Consider the following 17,005-nt stretch of genomic DNA (forward strand, 5'->3'; position numbering starts at 1 on the left):
CCCTGATCACCTCCCCTAAGTTTCCGGTGATCCTAGGCATCCCTTGGTTGGAAACCCACAACCCCTCGGTGGACTGGGATGCCCGCTGCATACGGTTCCGCTCTGACTTTTGTTCTCAGAACGGTTTACGTGAATCCGTCCCTTCTCCGCCCGAAGAACCTACCATATTCGGACTATCCACCAAGGAGCTTTTACCCCCTCAATATCTGGAGTTCCAGGATGTCTGTGACAAAAGAAATGCAGACAAACTGCCCCCGCATCGGCCTTATGACTGCCCGATTGAGCTGCTACCTGGAGCCGAAATACCCTTCGGCAGTATATACTCCCTCTCCGAGCCGGAACTAAAGGCCCTGAAGGAGTACTTAGACGAAAATCTAAAAAAAGGTTTTATCCGACCTTCCACATCCCCTGCAGGGGCCCCTTTCTTCTTCGTGGAGAAAAAAGACTCTTCTCTACGCCCTTGCATAGATTATCGAAAGCTCAACAACGTTACTGTGAAGAACCGGTACCCTCTCCCCCTGATTTCTGAACTTTTTGAGAGACTTCGGGCGGCAAAAGTCTTCACTAAGCTCGATCTCCGAGGAGCCTACAACCTGGTCCGAATTCGCCCGGGGGACGAGTGGAAAACCGCCTTCCGAACCCGCTATGGTCACTTTGAGTATCTGGTCATGCCTTTCGGCCTCTGCAATGCCCCTGCTACCTTCCAACATTTTATCAACGACGTCCTCAGGGACATGCTTGACCAATTTGTGGTAGCATATCTGGACGATATTTTGATTTTCTCAGAAGACCCTGAACAACATTGTGGGCATGTCCGCAGGGTGCTACAGAAACTCCGTGAACAGTCTCTCTATATTAAACTGGAGAAGTGCGAATTTGAACAGACTTCCACCCAATTCCTCGGCTATATTATTTCACCGGAGGGCTTAAGTATGGATCCCCGGAAGATCCAGGCCGTGACTGAGTGGCCCGCCCCGAAGAACGAAAAGGAGGTCCAGAGGTTTGTAGGTTTTGCAAACTTTTATCGGAAGTTCATCAGGAACTTTTCGAAAATCATCCCCCAAATCACTCAACTAACAAAAAAGACTGTCCCCTTCGTGTGGACTCCGGAGGCACAGGAGGCCTTTGCTAAACTGAAGTCCCTCTTCACCTCTGCCCCGATCCTGGCCCACCCAAACCCTGAATTACCATTTACGGTCGAGGTGGACGCCTCCGACGCTGCGGTGGGCGCAATTCTGTCTCAACGTTCAGGGTAAAAGATGCTCCTACACCCTTGCGCTTTCTTCTCCCGCCAGATGTCCCCCGCTGAACGGAATTACGACATCGGGAATAAGGAACTGCTGGCAATCAAGGACGCTTTCACCGAGTGGAGACACTTGCTGGAGGGGGCCCATAATCCCATCTCTGTATACACTGACCACCGGAACCTAGAGTTTATCCGCAGCGCCAAGAGACTCACTGACCACCGGAACCTAGAGTTTATCCGCAGCGCCAAGAGACTCACCGCCAGACAGGCAAGGTGGAGTCTGTTTTTCTCCAGATTCAATTTTGTTATCTCCTATCGCCCTGGGTGGAAGAACGGCAAAGCGGATGCTCTCTCAAGGATGTTCTCTGAACCCTCTCAGATCAATGAGGCTCCGGCCGGTATCCTTCCCGACAGAAGCATCATAGGAGCCACCTACTTGAGGGAACTCCTGGGTTCCCTCAAGGAAGGGTATGAGAACGATCACCTCCTCACCTACCCACCTGGAGCTGTAAACCTTACTCTCAAGGGTGGCTACTGGTTGTACCGGGATCAGCAGTTGTACGTACCAGAATCTGCACGACTTGACGTACTTGAACTCAACCACGATTCCAAACCGGCCGGCCATCTGGGTATCAGAAGGACCCAGGAGCTCCTCTCCCGTTTCTTCTGGTGGCCAACTTACAGAAAAGATACCGAGAGGTTTGTCTCCTCATGCACGATGTGCGCCCGCAACAAGACCCCCCGCTCCTCCCCCGTGGGCTTGCTATGTCCACTCCCGGTTCCCTCCCGCCCCTGGGGTTCAATCTCCATGGACTTTATTGTGGAACTTCCTCCCTCCAAAGGCATGAACACCGTTCTGGTCGTCGTCGACCGTCTCACCAAAATGGCCCACTTCATCCCCTGCAAGGGCCTACCTACCGCCAAACAGACGGCCGATCTCGTACTCCGAGAGGTTTTTAGGCTACATGGGGCCCCGGACGATGTTGTTTCGGATCGGGGAGTACAGTTCACTTCCAGGTTCTGGAGAAACTTCTGTCAAGCCCTTGGGATCAAGGTGAACCTGTCTTCTGCGTTCCACCCCCAATCCAATGGGCAGACCGAGAGAACGAATCAAACCCTCGAGCAGTATTTGCGCTGTTTCGTCACCCATCTGCAGGACGACTGGCTGGACCACCTCTCTACGGCCGAGTTCGCCTATAACAATGCGGAGCACAGTTCTACGCTAACACCGGCCTACACCCAACCTTCATCCCTCACTTGCCCATTTCCACCACAGTCCCAGCTGTGGCCGAACGTCTTGCAAGTCTACAACAGGCACAGGAAAATATTCGGGACAATCTACATCGAGCCCAGAGCCGCTTCAAGCAGGCAGCGGATAAACACCGCAAACTCGCTCCGGAATTCCAGGTAGGGGACAAGGTGTGGCTCTCCACCAGAAACCTAAGCCCAAAGGTTCCCTCCCGGAAGTTGGGCCAAAAATACATGGGTCCTTTCCGGATCACGGCTCGAATCAACGAAGTCACCTTCCGACTCGACCTTCCCGACTCCATCCGAGTGCACCCGGTTTTCCACTGCTCTCTCCTGAAACCACATGTTGAGAACACTTTCCCAGGCCGCCACCCCCCTCCTCCTCCTCCTCCGGTAAGAGTACAAGACCAGGAGGAATACACTGTGGCCAAGATCCTTGACTCCAGACTCCACCGTGGAAGGCTGCAGTATCTAGTTGGGTGGAAGGGCTATTTCCCCGAGGATAACTCCTGGGAGCCGGAGGAAAATGTCCATGCCCCCAGACTGGTAAAATCTTTCCACCAAAGACATCCCGATAAACCATCATCTGCGGTGCCCGGAGGTCACCTTGAAAGGGGGGGAGTACTGTCAGGATTCGAACCAGTGACCAGCCATGTCCCAGGCAGTAGCTCTAGCCGCCACTAGACTACCAACCCTTCTGGACATTTCCTTCTACTGAACTCTTTGATCTACCTTGTTCCAGCCTTGCCGTGTTAATCTCTGTGATTCCTTGCACCTGCTACTTCCTCTTTATAAGCCCAGCCTCTTGCACCAGATTCCTGCTGGTTATTGTTCTTCTGGACTTGATCCTGCTGCATCTACTGCTGTTCCTCTGTTGCTACTGCCACCAACTTGACTGCTGCCGACCTTGGAATTGTCCCCGACTACTCTTCTGCTTGTCCCTACCAACTGAACTGCTTCCACCGTTCCCGATCCGGATTGTCTGACCACGCTCACTGCCGCCTGCCCTGACCCACCGCCTTCTAACCGATTACGCCTCTGCCTGACTTCCTGCAACTACAACCTGCCTGCGGTCCTTGCCACTGGGCTCCACCTCCAGCCAGCTGTCCTCTGACTCAGGTGAGCCTGTAGGATTGCAAAAGGGTTGCTTGCTATCAGTCAGGAATTGACCCAGAAGTTGATTGAGAGCATGCCCAGTCGAATTGCAGAGGTCCTGAAAAAAAAGGGCCAACACTGCAAATACTGACTCTTTGCATAAATGTCATGTAATTGTCGATAAAAGCCTTTGAAACGTATGAAGTGCGTGTAATTATATTTCACTACATCACAGAAACAACTGAAACAAAGATATAAATGCAGTTTAGCAGCAAACTTTGTGAAAACTAATATTTTTGTCATTCTCAAAACTTTTGGCCACGACTGTAGTTCTTAATATTTTTGGTTTTTATTTATTTTTATTGTTTTATTTTCTTTTTATATATTTTTATTTATTTATATATGCAGCTTTCTGTCTAGTTCTTAATATTTTTTGTTTTTATTTATTTTTATTATATTTATTTTTTAGATGTTTTTATATATATTTTTTAAATATATTTTTTATATTATTTTTAATAAAATTACTATATAAGAAAATACCCACATGATTATATATATTTATAAGTATCTCATCATTAATTATTTCAAAAGGATATAACCTTTAATTCATATTTCTAATTTGTTAGTTTTTCAATTATTTTTAATTTTTATTATTTTTATACTCGTTCCTTCATTTTAGTGTCAATACTACAAATAATTAATGTAATGGAATCAATCTTAAGAAAAATAGATAATAATAATAATAATATATCATAGAGTGATTTGAGAGCAGATAGCACAATAACTATGTTGGTATTGTTAGGAAGACTACTTCGGTGTTCTCACTATAAGCTTGGACTACAATCCTTTTTTTAAAGATGGAAAGAGGGGAAATAAAAGAAAAAGAAAAAAAAAAGAAAAAGGAGGGAGAAAACATAGGGAGGCCTGCCATTACCACATTGTTTTATATTTATACTTGTATACTTGAAAAATAATCTCTGTTTTTCCCTAACATTTCCTTTACTTAGGGTTGTGACATAATGACGTTACTACGGTATAAGGGTCCATTCACACGTCCGTTTTTTCTTTCCTGATCTGTTCCGTTTTTTCAGGAACAGATCTGGACCAGATCTGGACCCATTCATTTTCAATGGGTCCTGGAAAAAAACGGACAGCTCAATGTCTGATTTTTTCCAGGACCCGTTGAAAATGAATGGGTCCAGATCTGGTCCAGATCTGTTCCTGAAAAAACGGACGTGTGAATGGACCCTTAGAGAAATGAGGTGAAGGTAAACCCTTTATTCAGCCCATACTTGGCCAGACTTTTCAAACGATAGATCCATTTGGCTTCTTCTTGCTGCATATGTGCCAATTAAAAATTACCAGACCGCATGAAATATAAATATAATTTATTGACACAATTTATAAATCACAGTCCATACATACCAAGTGCAAGGAAAAAGGCGACATCCACATCAGGAGACACAAATGGTGACTCAATCCCACATATACATAATAATAAAGTGCAAGTGCGTAGTGCATATTGTAAGAAGGTACAAGGAATCATCGTGGATGATGGGTACGTGTCACAGAGGTTCCTGGCCTCGGTGGAGTAAGAGCCGATTTTTATGTGTCAGCAGCAGTTGCTGTTTGACACCTTGGTACTTAGCATGGCTATAATAGCTCATCCGGGACGTCTCTTACTGGGAGTAGTCAAAGTGCTGGGTGGGTGACTACTCCCCACATTCCAGGTCGGGTTTTGCCAGGCATAAAACCAGCCAGCAGTGCCAGGTGGAGAGGATAACCTCTGTCTGAAAGTGGAGCTCAGGAGGTCTGTGTGCTGGGAACTGAGGCCTGTGCTGGGCTGGAGAGCGGGAACAGGCCGTCTAAAGCCTGTATTTGAACTTTCTGAGGCAGAACTGCCACCAAGGTGACTTTTGTTATATTAACTTGCCATTGGGTGTGAGGTAACACCAACACTGCAAAAGTGACATTTTGTTTTTGCCATCATGTGTGAATAAACACTGAAGTTTGAACTTTGTACTGCGCCCGCTTATCCTAACTACCAGAGCGAATCCCCACAATTGGTGGAGGATGTGTGCATAAGCAGTGAGGCTGGCGTGAACACCGAAATATTTTTTGTTTTGCATTTTTGGGCACGGTTGTATGTTATACATCAAACAAGTGGTATTACAACCCGTGTCCCACGACAAAATGGAGGCTGTTGTGAAGGCCCTCATGGAGGCTAATCTGCAGCAGCGAGAGACAAACCTGCAACAATGGGAGGCTAACAAGCAGCAGAAAGAGACCAACCAGTTGCTGCTACAACACGTGATGGCTTTGCAGACAGCAGGAGCAACCCCGAGCGTCCACGATGTCAGGAAGGCAGTCCATGCGGCGATTCCTAAGATGACACCTGCAGACGACATCAAAACCTACCTGGCGATGTACGAGAAAGTGGCCACAAGGGAGAAGCTACCCCTAAACCAGTGGGCTGAGGTCGTCGCTCCGTTCCTGGCATCCGATTTCCAGCGGGTGTATTTCCACTTGCCGGACAATCAAGCGGCCGACTACCAAAAAGTGAAGGGAGAGATTTTGGCAAGACTGGGGGAGAATGTGTTGGTCCAGGCCCAGCGGGTACATCAGTGGGGGTTTAAGCCGGCTGAGCCCGCGAGACCCCAGTATTATGACTTACTCCACCTTTTGCAAAAGTGGCTACAGCCTGAGGTGCTGAGTCCCGTGGCTATTCTGGATAGAATATTGGCTGATATGTTCTGGAGTGCTTTGCCATCCCCTCTCCAGCAATAGATCGGCCAGGTCTCTCCAGGTAATGCCCTTGAGATGGTCGACCTGGTGGAACGCTATGAGGCTACCCGGAATCTACAGGGGGGTTCTTTTGGGAGAGGGCAGTCAAATCCCGTAAATCTCCACCCCAGACCCGGCGACTTGTGTCAACCAAACCCGCCCGGGATGTACCCCCCATGGACCCAGCTCCGATAGTCTGCTGGCGGTGTCGGGAGCCTGGCTATTTACGATCTGACTGTCCACATCAGGTGGAACCCATGGACACGAACTATGGCTTCCGTCAGTCGTTATATGCCAGGAAGCTGTGTGCAGCGGGTACCCCAGAAATTCTAAATCACTTGTGCCCGGTGAAAGTGGGAGACACTTCAGTGGAGGCCCCGTTGGACTCAGGGAGTCTCGTGTCTCTAGTAAGGGCTCCCCTGGTACAGTCCGCTGAGTATACTGGCCGGAAAGTTGGGGTCATGTGCATTCATGGGGACTTAAAAGACTATCCCACCGCCCTGGTGTCTCTAACCAAGGGGGCCGGTAGGTGGACTCGCGAAGTGGCAGTTGCCACAAACTTACACTCCAAACTTGTAATAGGGAGAGACTTCCCTGGTTTCCCGGCACTGTGGCCTGCTACGAAAGTGACTGATACCCATGAGACAGGGTGGCCCTGCTCCGGGGGGAGGCCAGAACCCTGGGAACCCGAGGCCGAAGGGCCAGCAGTAGGGGTGACCTCCACTTCGGTGGAAGAGGGGGAGAGACAACCCCATTGATTGTAATGGTGGGAGACGTGGAGGACTTGCCACCGGGGCCTGAGCTGGCAGACCTCAATATCTCCGGGGATAATTTTGGTACTGCACAACACCGGGACCCCACCCTATCCCGAGCCTAGGAAAATTTATCAATAGTAGATGTGAACCACAACAAGCTGGGGCAGAGTCGGTGTTCCCCCATTTTGTGGTTCAGCAGGATATATGATGACGTCTTCTCTTTCGGTGACGTCATCGGCGCAGGCGCACTGAGGGAGTGCTGAGGAGACGAGCCTCCTTATCTCAGAGCGTCTGCGCCGAATCAACACAGGCGCACGGTTTTTGAAACGCTGACAGGGCCGGCCGGAGGAGGAGATCGCGGCTGGCCCTGTCAATCAACAGAAGGAGGGGGCGGTTTTCTGCGGCTGCTACCAGCAAGTAGACGCCCTACTTGCTGGTAGAAAGGTAATTAGCATATCATAAAAGTATGTTTTTTGCTAAATCTACTGAACGAAAATTATTAATAACATAATGTATGGCAATATGGCAGGATAGGGATTATAAGTACACAAAAAAAAAAAAAAGTTTAGTGGGGTGACAGAAGCCCTTTAACACGGGTGATCAGGTTTTGGTTCTGGTACCGACCGTGCACAGTAAGTTCCTGGCTAGGTGGCAGTGGCCCTACGAGGTACTTGAGAAAGTTGGAGATGTGAACTACAAGGTACAGCAGCCAGGGCAGCGAAAGCCAGAACAGATCTACCATGTTAATTTACTTAAGCCGTGGAAGTATAGGGAGACCTCTGTGGAAGATAGCCAGCGTCCGGGTTTTCTAGGGGAAGAGGTTCCGGCCCCTTTGTCTGATGCAAGGGAAGCGGTTGCCGCCGTAAAAGCTGCTGACAGCCTCTCCTCTAAACAGGCTCAGGAGGCCAGGGAGTTCGATATTCGGAACACGGATGTGTTCTCGGACCTCCCTGGACGCACCTTTACAATCCATCATGACATTGTCACGGAACCTCAGGCCACAGTCCAGTTAAAACCATACTGGGTACCCGAGGCTCGGTAACAAGCCATCTCAGAGGAAGTGCAGTTAATGCTGCAACTAGATGTCATTGAGAAGTCTGAAAGTGAGTGGGCCAGACCTATAGTCTTAATACCCAAGCCAGACGGGACGTTGCGGTTCTGTAACGATTTTCGTAAACTGAACGACATTTACAAATTCGATGCGTATCCCAATACGAAAGGGTACTGGCAGGTGCCCTTAATGGAGGCTGCCAAAGAGAAAACTGCCTTCATCACACCTGAAGGGCTGTATCAGTACAAGGTGCTACCTTTTGGTCTGCATGGTGCCCCCGCCACTTTTCAACGGCTTATGGACATTGTGCTGCGTCCACATCGTCGGTACGCTTCAGCTTAACTGGACGATATTGTCATCCTCAGTACTGATTGGAAAAGTCACCTACCCAAAGTGCAGGCTGTAGTGGACTCCCTTCGGAAGGCGGGACTAACCGCTAACCCCAAAAAATGTGCTATAGGGTTAGAGGAGACTAAGTACTTGGGGTAAGTCATTGGGCGCGAAGTCATCAAACCCGAAGTGAACAAAATAGAGGCAATACAAAATTGGCCCCGACCTGTCACCACTAGGCAAGTAAAGTCATTTCTGGGAATGGTGGGATATTACATAAGGTTTGTCCCTCACTTTGCTACAGTGGCCGCGCCATAGACAGGGCTCTTGAAGGGACACAAGTCAGTGATGGTTCGCTGGGATGATCGGGCGGAAGAGGCTTTCTCCGCTTTGAAGTCGGCCCTGTGCGGGTCCCCGGTTTTGGTGACGCCCAGCTTCAAAAGGGAGTATATAGTACAGACTGATGCCTCTGAAGTAGGCTTCGGTGCTGTACTGTCTCAGCAAGTCAACGGGGAGGAGCATTGCGTTGTCTTGCTCAGCCGTAAGCTCTCCCCAGTATAGTATAGTGGAGAGAGAGTGCCTGGCTATCAAGTGGGCACTTGAGTCTCTCCGCTATTATTTGTTGGGGAGAACATTCCGCCTGGTGACTGACCACTGCCCTCTCAAGTGGATGAGCCAGGTCAAAGAGAGAAATGCCCGAGTCACCAGGTGGTTCCTGTCCTTACAAAACTTTACGTTCTCCGTAGAACACAGGGCAGGCCGGTTGCAGGGAAATGCGGATGCCCTGCCCCGAGTATACTGTATGGTATGTGTTCACCCCCTCAGGGTTGAACAAAGGGGGTGTGTATGTAAGAAGGTACAAGGAATCATCGTGGATGATAGGTACGTGTCACCGAGGTTCCTGGCTTCGGTGGAGTAAGAGCCGATTTTTATGTGTCAGCAGCAGTTGCTGTTTGACACCTTGGTACTTAGCATGGCTGTAATAGCTGATCCAGGACGGCTCTTACTGGGAGTAGTCAAAGTGCTGGGTGGGTGACTACTCCACACGTTCCAGGCCAGGTTTTGCCAGGCATTAAACCAGCCAGCACTGCCAGGTGGAGAGGATTACCTCTGTCTGACAGTGGAGCTCAGGAGGTCTGTGTGCTGGGATCTGAGGCCTGTGCTGGGCTGGAGAGCGGAGACCCGTGTGTCAGGGAAACAGGCCGTCTAAAGCCTGTATTTGAACTTTCTGAGGCAGAACTGCCACCAAGGGGACTTTTGTTATATTTACTTGACATTGGGTGTGAAATAACACCAACACTGCAAAAGTGACGTTTTGTTTTTGGCATCATGTGCAAATAACACTGAAGTTTGAATTACGAACTTGTATTTTGCCTCTGTACTGCGCCCGCTTATCCTAACTACCAGAGAATCCCCACAATATAAATGTCCAATACATATCATATACAGAGTCTATTTACCCATTATGTGTCTCCTCTGGGCTGGCGCGTACTATATATATTTTTTTCATTCTGCTGTTGTTGATTCTGCAAAAGGGTTGTTCTATCAGTTGTTTTCGCTCTTCTATATGCCTTATGTAGTACCTTTTTCGGATATCCTCATGCCAGGAATCTTTTATATAACAACTCACTCTCCCGTTAAATACGTTCATTGCTTGAGCAATTTCTTTTTGCTCGCAAGTACTGGCCCACAGGAACTCCCTTCTTTAGGGTCAGGGGGTGATAGCTCTCCCAATGGAGAAAGCTATTTGTTGATGTAGCTTTTCTGTACACTTGAGTTGAGATACTACAGGCTGCAGGGCTAAAACTAGATCTAGAAAATTAAGGTTTTTTTAAATGTATCTCTGCAGTGAACTTGAGACCAACCGTATTATCATTCAGGACTCTCACAAACTGAACAAAATCCTTTTCAGTGCCTTCCCACAAAATCAAAATATCATCAATATTAGGGATCGACCGATTATTGGTTTTACCGATATTATCGGCCGATATTGAGGATTTTGAACGTTATCGGTATCGGCATCTATTTTGCCGATATACCGATAACGTATTGGGAACACAGAACGCGCTGCTGACAGCGCTCTCTGTGTTCCCTCCGCAGCACAGGGGAGAAGGAAGCAGTATCTCCCTCCCTCTGTGCTGCTGCTGCCGCCAATTAAAGGAGAGAGGACAAGAGGAGGGGCGGGGCTGTGGCCACCGCTCCACCAATGAAGATAAGTCTTTCATTAATTCATATACAGGAGGCTGCAGAATCACATAGCCGGCTCCCGACCTCTATGAGCTGTAGCTGCGATCTGCGGTAGTTAACCCCTTAGGTGCCGCGGATCGCAGCTACCGCTCATAGAGGTCGGGAGCCGGCTATGTGATTCTGCAGCCAGCTCCCGCCTCCTGTATATGAATGAATGAAAGACTTATCTAAATTGGTGGCGCAGTGCGCCCCCCCAAGCCCCCCAGTATTAATCATTGGTGGCGCAGTGCGCCCCCCACCCAAGCCCCCGCCCCCCAGTATTACTCATTGGTGGCAGTGGCCACAGGATCCCCTCTCCCCTGCTCCTCCGATCGGAGCCCCAGCAGTGTAATCCTGGGGCTCCGATCGGTTACCATGGCAGCCAGGACGCTATTGAAGCCCTGGCTGCCATGTTCAGCTCCCTGCTGCTGTGTGCACAAAGCACAGAGCAGCAGGGACAGTGTGAGATCCTATTCACCCTGATAGATCTCTATCAGGGTGAATAGGACAAGGGTTCTAGTCCCTAAGGGGGCTAAAAGTTAGTAAAAAAAAAAAAAAAATATTAAGTATAAATGAAAAAGAAAGATTTACAAAAAAAAAAAAAATACACGTTAACAATAAACATATTAATTTTCAGCAGATTTGTGTAGGAAATGTTTTTTTTTTCCCAAAAATGAAAATTCCCAGAATATCGGTATAAATTATCGGCTATCGGCCTGAAAGTTCACAAATTATCGGTATCGGCCCTAAAAAATCAATATCGGTCGATCCCTAATCAATATATCGGCGCCAAAATGTGACGTGCTTAGTGAACTTAATGTGCTCTTCCGTGAATACTATTCTTTCTTCCCACCACCCTAAAAATAAATTTGCAAAACTCGACGAGCATATCGTGCCCATTGCAGTGCCAGTGGTCTGTAAATAATATTTTCCATCAAAAATGAAATAATTGTGGGTTAACAAAAATTGTAACAATGTAAGGACAAAATTATTGTGTTCCCGAAAGTGTATTCCCTTTGCGCTAAGGTAGTAATTAATTGCTTGTAGTCCCAAATGATGTTGGATGCTAGTATACAGAGCCTCCACATCCAGGCTTGCAATTAACGTAGTTTCACTAGCTTGTATGTCCTGCATCCTGACTAAAGCATCTTTTGTGTCCTTCAAGATGACAGACAGATGATGAAAAAAATACCAATCATGATAGAAGACAAAATGATATATATAAAAAACGAACATAGATATAATTCATAAAAAGTCGACACTAATTAATGGAATAAATGGATAAAAATATGTGGAAAGTATTAAAATTAGCTGATAAAGTGAGAATGGATGTACTATTGATAATACTATTTATAACCCCTTTTACTGTATCATTGTAGACATTATTATACAATTGGAAGATAATAAAACTAAGTATCAAAGAATGTATGGTTAGAGCAAGCTATGAGCGAGGAAGCCAAGTCCAGAGTCATGCGCAGAAGTGAAGACACATTGATTTTCTTCTAAGTCCTGGAGCATGCGCAGTCAGTGGATGAAGACGAGCGGAGTCTAAGTCCACTGACATGCGCTGCAAGACATGCTTACGAGCAGCACGGAGGGATAGGTGAGTCATTGCCTAAGGGAGGAGAAACAGGAGAGCGCTCCAATAGCAGCATTTAAAGCAAAATACACATTGAAAAGCCGTAGTTACGGTCAGCATAATACAGACAAGGTACCTATGATGTCAGCATGGGAGGCTTTAAAAGACCCATCCCACATTTCTCAAACACTCACTGCCCGTTCCCCTGAAGACGCCGGATTGTCTGGCGAAACATGTCGGGGGGCAGTGTTTGAGGGTTTTTAGAGCAGGAGTGAAGCATCTTGGAGTACAAGATTTAGTTAATAAATTAGCAGCCATGAGGGACAGAGATACATGTAGATAAGAGTGAGCTGAAACTAGCGCGCAAGGATCAGCACCTCACAGTCCCAGGCTAGTAGTAGCACTGTGGGAATAACAGGGCTTATATACTAAAGAAATAAACGGAAAAAAACAATGCGAGTTTTAACAAGATTTAATTGGTCCATTATTAATTTTATATATAGTGATAATTAAAAGTTATGTTTTAACAATAAGTAACAAGGACATAAGTTAAAATAAGGCAGTTAGTCTGAATGACTATTTGTAAATAATTAGAGAAATGTGCTGTTCCCATGTGTGAAATGCATACCCATTAATAATGAAGGGATCTTGCTTTGACAAACCCAACACATCCATGTATTAAATAATCCTTCCCCACACTGCCAGAGGTGCAGGAGGTGTATGGCCAGGCGAACACCTATAAAACCCTGCACAGAACTGACCGGTGTGAAAAAGACTTACAGAGGGCAATTTAGTTAAAGGGAACCTGTCTCCGGGATTTTGTGTATAGAGCTGAGGACATGGGTTGCTAGATCGCCGCTAGCACATCCGCAATACCCAGTCCCCATAGCTCTGTGTGCTTTTATTGTCGATTTGATACATATGCAAATGAACCTGAGATGAGTCCTGTCCGTGAGATGAGTCCAGGGACAGGACTCATCTCAGGGTAATTTGCATATGTATCAACGTTTTTTTTACACAATAAAAGCACACAGAGCTATGGGGACTGGGTATTGCGGATGTGCTAGCGGCCATCTAGCAACCCATGTCCTCAGCTCTATACACAATATCCCAGGGACAGGTTCCCTTTAATATACAAGTGAAGGTTCACATACAGTATAATCTAAAAACAAATCCACATGTGATACTCCATAATACAGTAAATGTTACCTAGGCTCACAAAGGGCTGTAATAGCCAAAACAGGTTGGCGTCACCTTAATTTGCGTAATTAATGTTACCTGTTTTAGAAAGTCCTCCTTGTCCTCTTTCTGCACTTGGGCAACAGCTTCGTTCATCATAATCTCACATAATACGTTATTTTTTTCTCTAACAGTCTGCTCTCTCTTACTTGTGATTAGAAAGCACTTGCTGTCCTTTGCTCTGCCTCGACCTACATGGCAAAAATAAAATGCACATATATGTTGACTATGGACCTACAAACTGCATTGTACAGCATCACCTCTCTATAGTCTGTAAATGGTCTACCTACTGACAGCTGTAGCTAGGGAGGGTGTCTGCGGGTTTAAACACTCCTCATTGTGGTTATATAGGCCAGGGATGCTCAACCTGCGGCCCTCCAGCTGTTGCAAAACTACAACTCCCAGCATGCCTGGACAGCCTACAGCTATTAGGGCATGCTGGGAATTGTAGTTTTGCAACAGCTGCAGGGCGCAGGTTGAACATCCCTGATATAGGCAAATAGGGAGAGGCCTGTCAATCATGCTGAAATCTACCAATGCCATCCCAGCTTTTTGTATGGCAGACTAAAAATATAGATAATTTTTAATATCTTACTATCTTTTCACAATAAAAACACTTATTTTAAAAATATAATTTGGTTTTCAAAAAAATTTGGAAACAGAGTGTCTTCATGAGACATGCCCTTAATCAATTCATGACAGGACAGGGACACATTTTTGCTTTTGTTCAGCCTCGAAAACAATAACTTTTTTTTTATCATTCAGTTTTTTAAATAATTTTAGCATTTTTTTATGAAACATGGGGCTTTATTCCTATGTCATTTTTATAGTTTTTTTTAATACTTGTTACATAAAAAGTCAGTTTTCATATTTTTCTATTTTTTATTAATAGCACAAAGTGCAAGTAAAATCCTTTTTATTTAAATGTTGTCCCCTTTCCATTACAGTTATTTTATGCAGTTTATATATAGTGTACAGTTGTCTGGATTGGGGCAAGAAAAGCTGCAGTTTGGGCTAGTGATGCCATTCTTTTTTTTTTTCTTATTTTACACATTGTACCCCTATAAAAGGAAATCTGTCACCAGTTTAATACTGCACTGAGAGTAGCATAAACCAGTGACAGATACCCTGAGCAAAATGCTGGGTTGCATAATAGAATTCACCCAGTCATTCACAAGCAAAAACAAAATTTTTGTACTTACCGTAAAATCTGTTTCTCTTCCATTCATTGGGGGACACAGGCTTGACCATGGGTATAGCTGTTGCTGCTAGGAGGCGGACACTAAGCACAAAAAAGTGTAAGCTCCTCCCCTTCAGCTATACCCTTCCTACAGGGACTAAGCTAAATCAGTTGGAGCAGTAGGAGAAGCAAGACAAAACAGGAAAACCAAAGTATGTACAAACCCAGAACCATACAGGCCCAACGAGGCCCATAAACAAAGAATGGGTGGGAGCTGTGTCCCCCAATGAACGGAAGAGAAACAGATTTTACGGTAAGTACAAAAATCTAGTTTTCTCATCCGTATCATTGGGGGACACAGGCTTGACCATGGGACGTTACAGAGCAGTCCCCAAGGGTGGGCATAACCAAGAACCCTCCTGCCAATCAGAGGACCGCCGTCTGCAACTATCTACACCCCAGAGACGTGTCAGCCGACGCGAAGGTGTGCACTCTGTAAAACTTGGAAAAGGTGTGCAAGGACGACCAGGTCGCCGCCTTGCATACCTGAAGAGCCGAAGCCCCGTGATGCACCGCCCAAGAGGCTCCCACTGCCCGAGCCGAATGAGCAGTCACCCGGAACCGTGGATCCCGGTCCTTAACACGGTATGCTTCCACAATGGCCAAACTAATCCATCAGGGAATAGAAGCCTTCAATGCTGCCAGCCCTCATCTCGGCCCTTCTGGAATCACCAACAGGGAATCCGCCGTCTGTGACAGATAGACTCGAACGGCCCATACCAAATCCAGTGTGGAGTGACCTCTCCCGAGGATGAGCCGGGTCCGGACAAAAAGAAGGGAGAATAATCTCCTCATTTAGATGGAATGCCGACACCACCTTCGGAAGGAAGGCCTGAACAGGACGAAGGACTACCTTATCCTGATATAGGACCAGGAAAGGCGACCGATATGACAGATCCGCGAGTTCCGAAACCCTACAGATGGAAGTGATAGCCACCAAAAACGCCACCTTGTAGGACAGGAAGCGAAGCGACACCTGCTGTAAAGGCTCAAACGGTGAAGACTGGAGAGCGTTGAGCACTAAATTAAGATCCCAAGGATCCAACGGAGGATGGAAAGGGGGCGCAGCATGCGCCACCCCCTGTAGAAAAGTCTGAACCGCCGAAAGAGAAGCCAAGTTCTGCTGAAAATTAATAGAGAGAGCTGAAACTTGCCCTTTGAGGGAGCTGAGAGCCAGCCCCAAGTCCATGCCCGACTGCAGGAAAGACAAGAGACGTGGCAAGAAGAACTGAATGGGAGACAGCTGCTGCCGCTCGCACCACCCAAAGTAGGACTTCCAGGTCCGGTGATAGATTCGGGAAGACAGCGGCTTTCTGGTCCGAATCATGGTCTGCACCACTGCATCCGAAAAATCCTGAGCCTTTAGTATGGCGGCTTCAACAGCCATGCTGTGAAATGTAGCGACTCTAATAAATTCGGGTGGAAGATTGGTCCCTGTGACAGGAGATCCTCCCGAAGAGGAAGCCGCCAGGGTTCATCAGAGAGAAGGACGACTAGAGACGCGTGCCACACCCGGCGTGGCCAATCAGGGGCCACGAGAATGACGGGCAGTCCTTCGGACCTGATCTTCCGGAGGAGACGCGGAATGAGAGGAAGAGGCGGGAACACGTAAGGAAATGTTAACCGACTCCACGGATTTACCAGCGCATTGCACGCCAGTCCCTGGACCATGCCACGAAGTCCTCGACCTTGTTGTTGAAGCGGGAGGCCATGAGATCCACGTCCGGTCGACCCCTCCTCTCGCAGATGACTCGAAAGACCTGCGGGTGAAGAGCCCACTCACTGGAATTAAGACGCTCCCGGCTGAGGAAGTCGGCGATCCAGTTCTCGACGCTGGGATTGTGAACTGCCGACATCGCCAGAACATGTTTCTCCACCCATCTGAGAATCAGCGCCGACTCTGCCATGGCTGCCGTGCGTTCCTCGCATTACCATACTCCTTGAACAGAGAGATTCTTCAACACTCCCCCCAACCCCTGAGGCTTGCGTTCGTTGTTAAAACCGTCCACCGGAGATGAAGGAACGAGCGGCCTGACGTCAACATCGGAGAGACCAACCACAATCTGAGGGCCCGGAGGGTCAAGGCAGAGAGACGCATGGGCCGATCCAGGGAGGCTGGGGAACTGTCCCAGCTAGACAGAATGGCTCACTGAAGCGTTCTGGTATGGAACGGAGTATAGGGAACTGCTTCGAAGGCAGAGACCATGTGACC

At 47.4% G+C, this 17,005-nt stretch overlaps 1 protein-coding gene across 1 annotated transcript in view; it reads right to left on the minus strand.

The window, feature by feature from the left end:
- DDX58 (DExD/H-box helicase 58) overlaps window positions 1–17,005 on the minus strand; it is a 117,803-nt gene that overhangs the window by 21,006 nt on the left and 79,792 nt on the right. Inside the window, exon 18 of the mRNA XM_040417249.1 lies at window positions 13,593–13,744. Within this exon, the coding sequence (XP_040273183.1) occupies window positions 13,593–13,744 (152 nt within the window). The remainder of the gene's footprint in view (window positions 1–13,592; window positions 13,745–17,005) is intronic.

The sequence above is a fragment of the Bufo bufo genome, chromosome 2, assembly GCF_905171765.1.
Source record: "Bufo bufo chromosome 2, aBufBuf1.1, whole genome shotgun sequence".
NCBI lineage: Eukaryota > Metazoa > Chordata > Amphibia > Anura > Bufonidae > Bufo > Bufo bufo.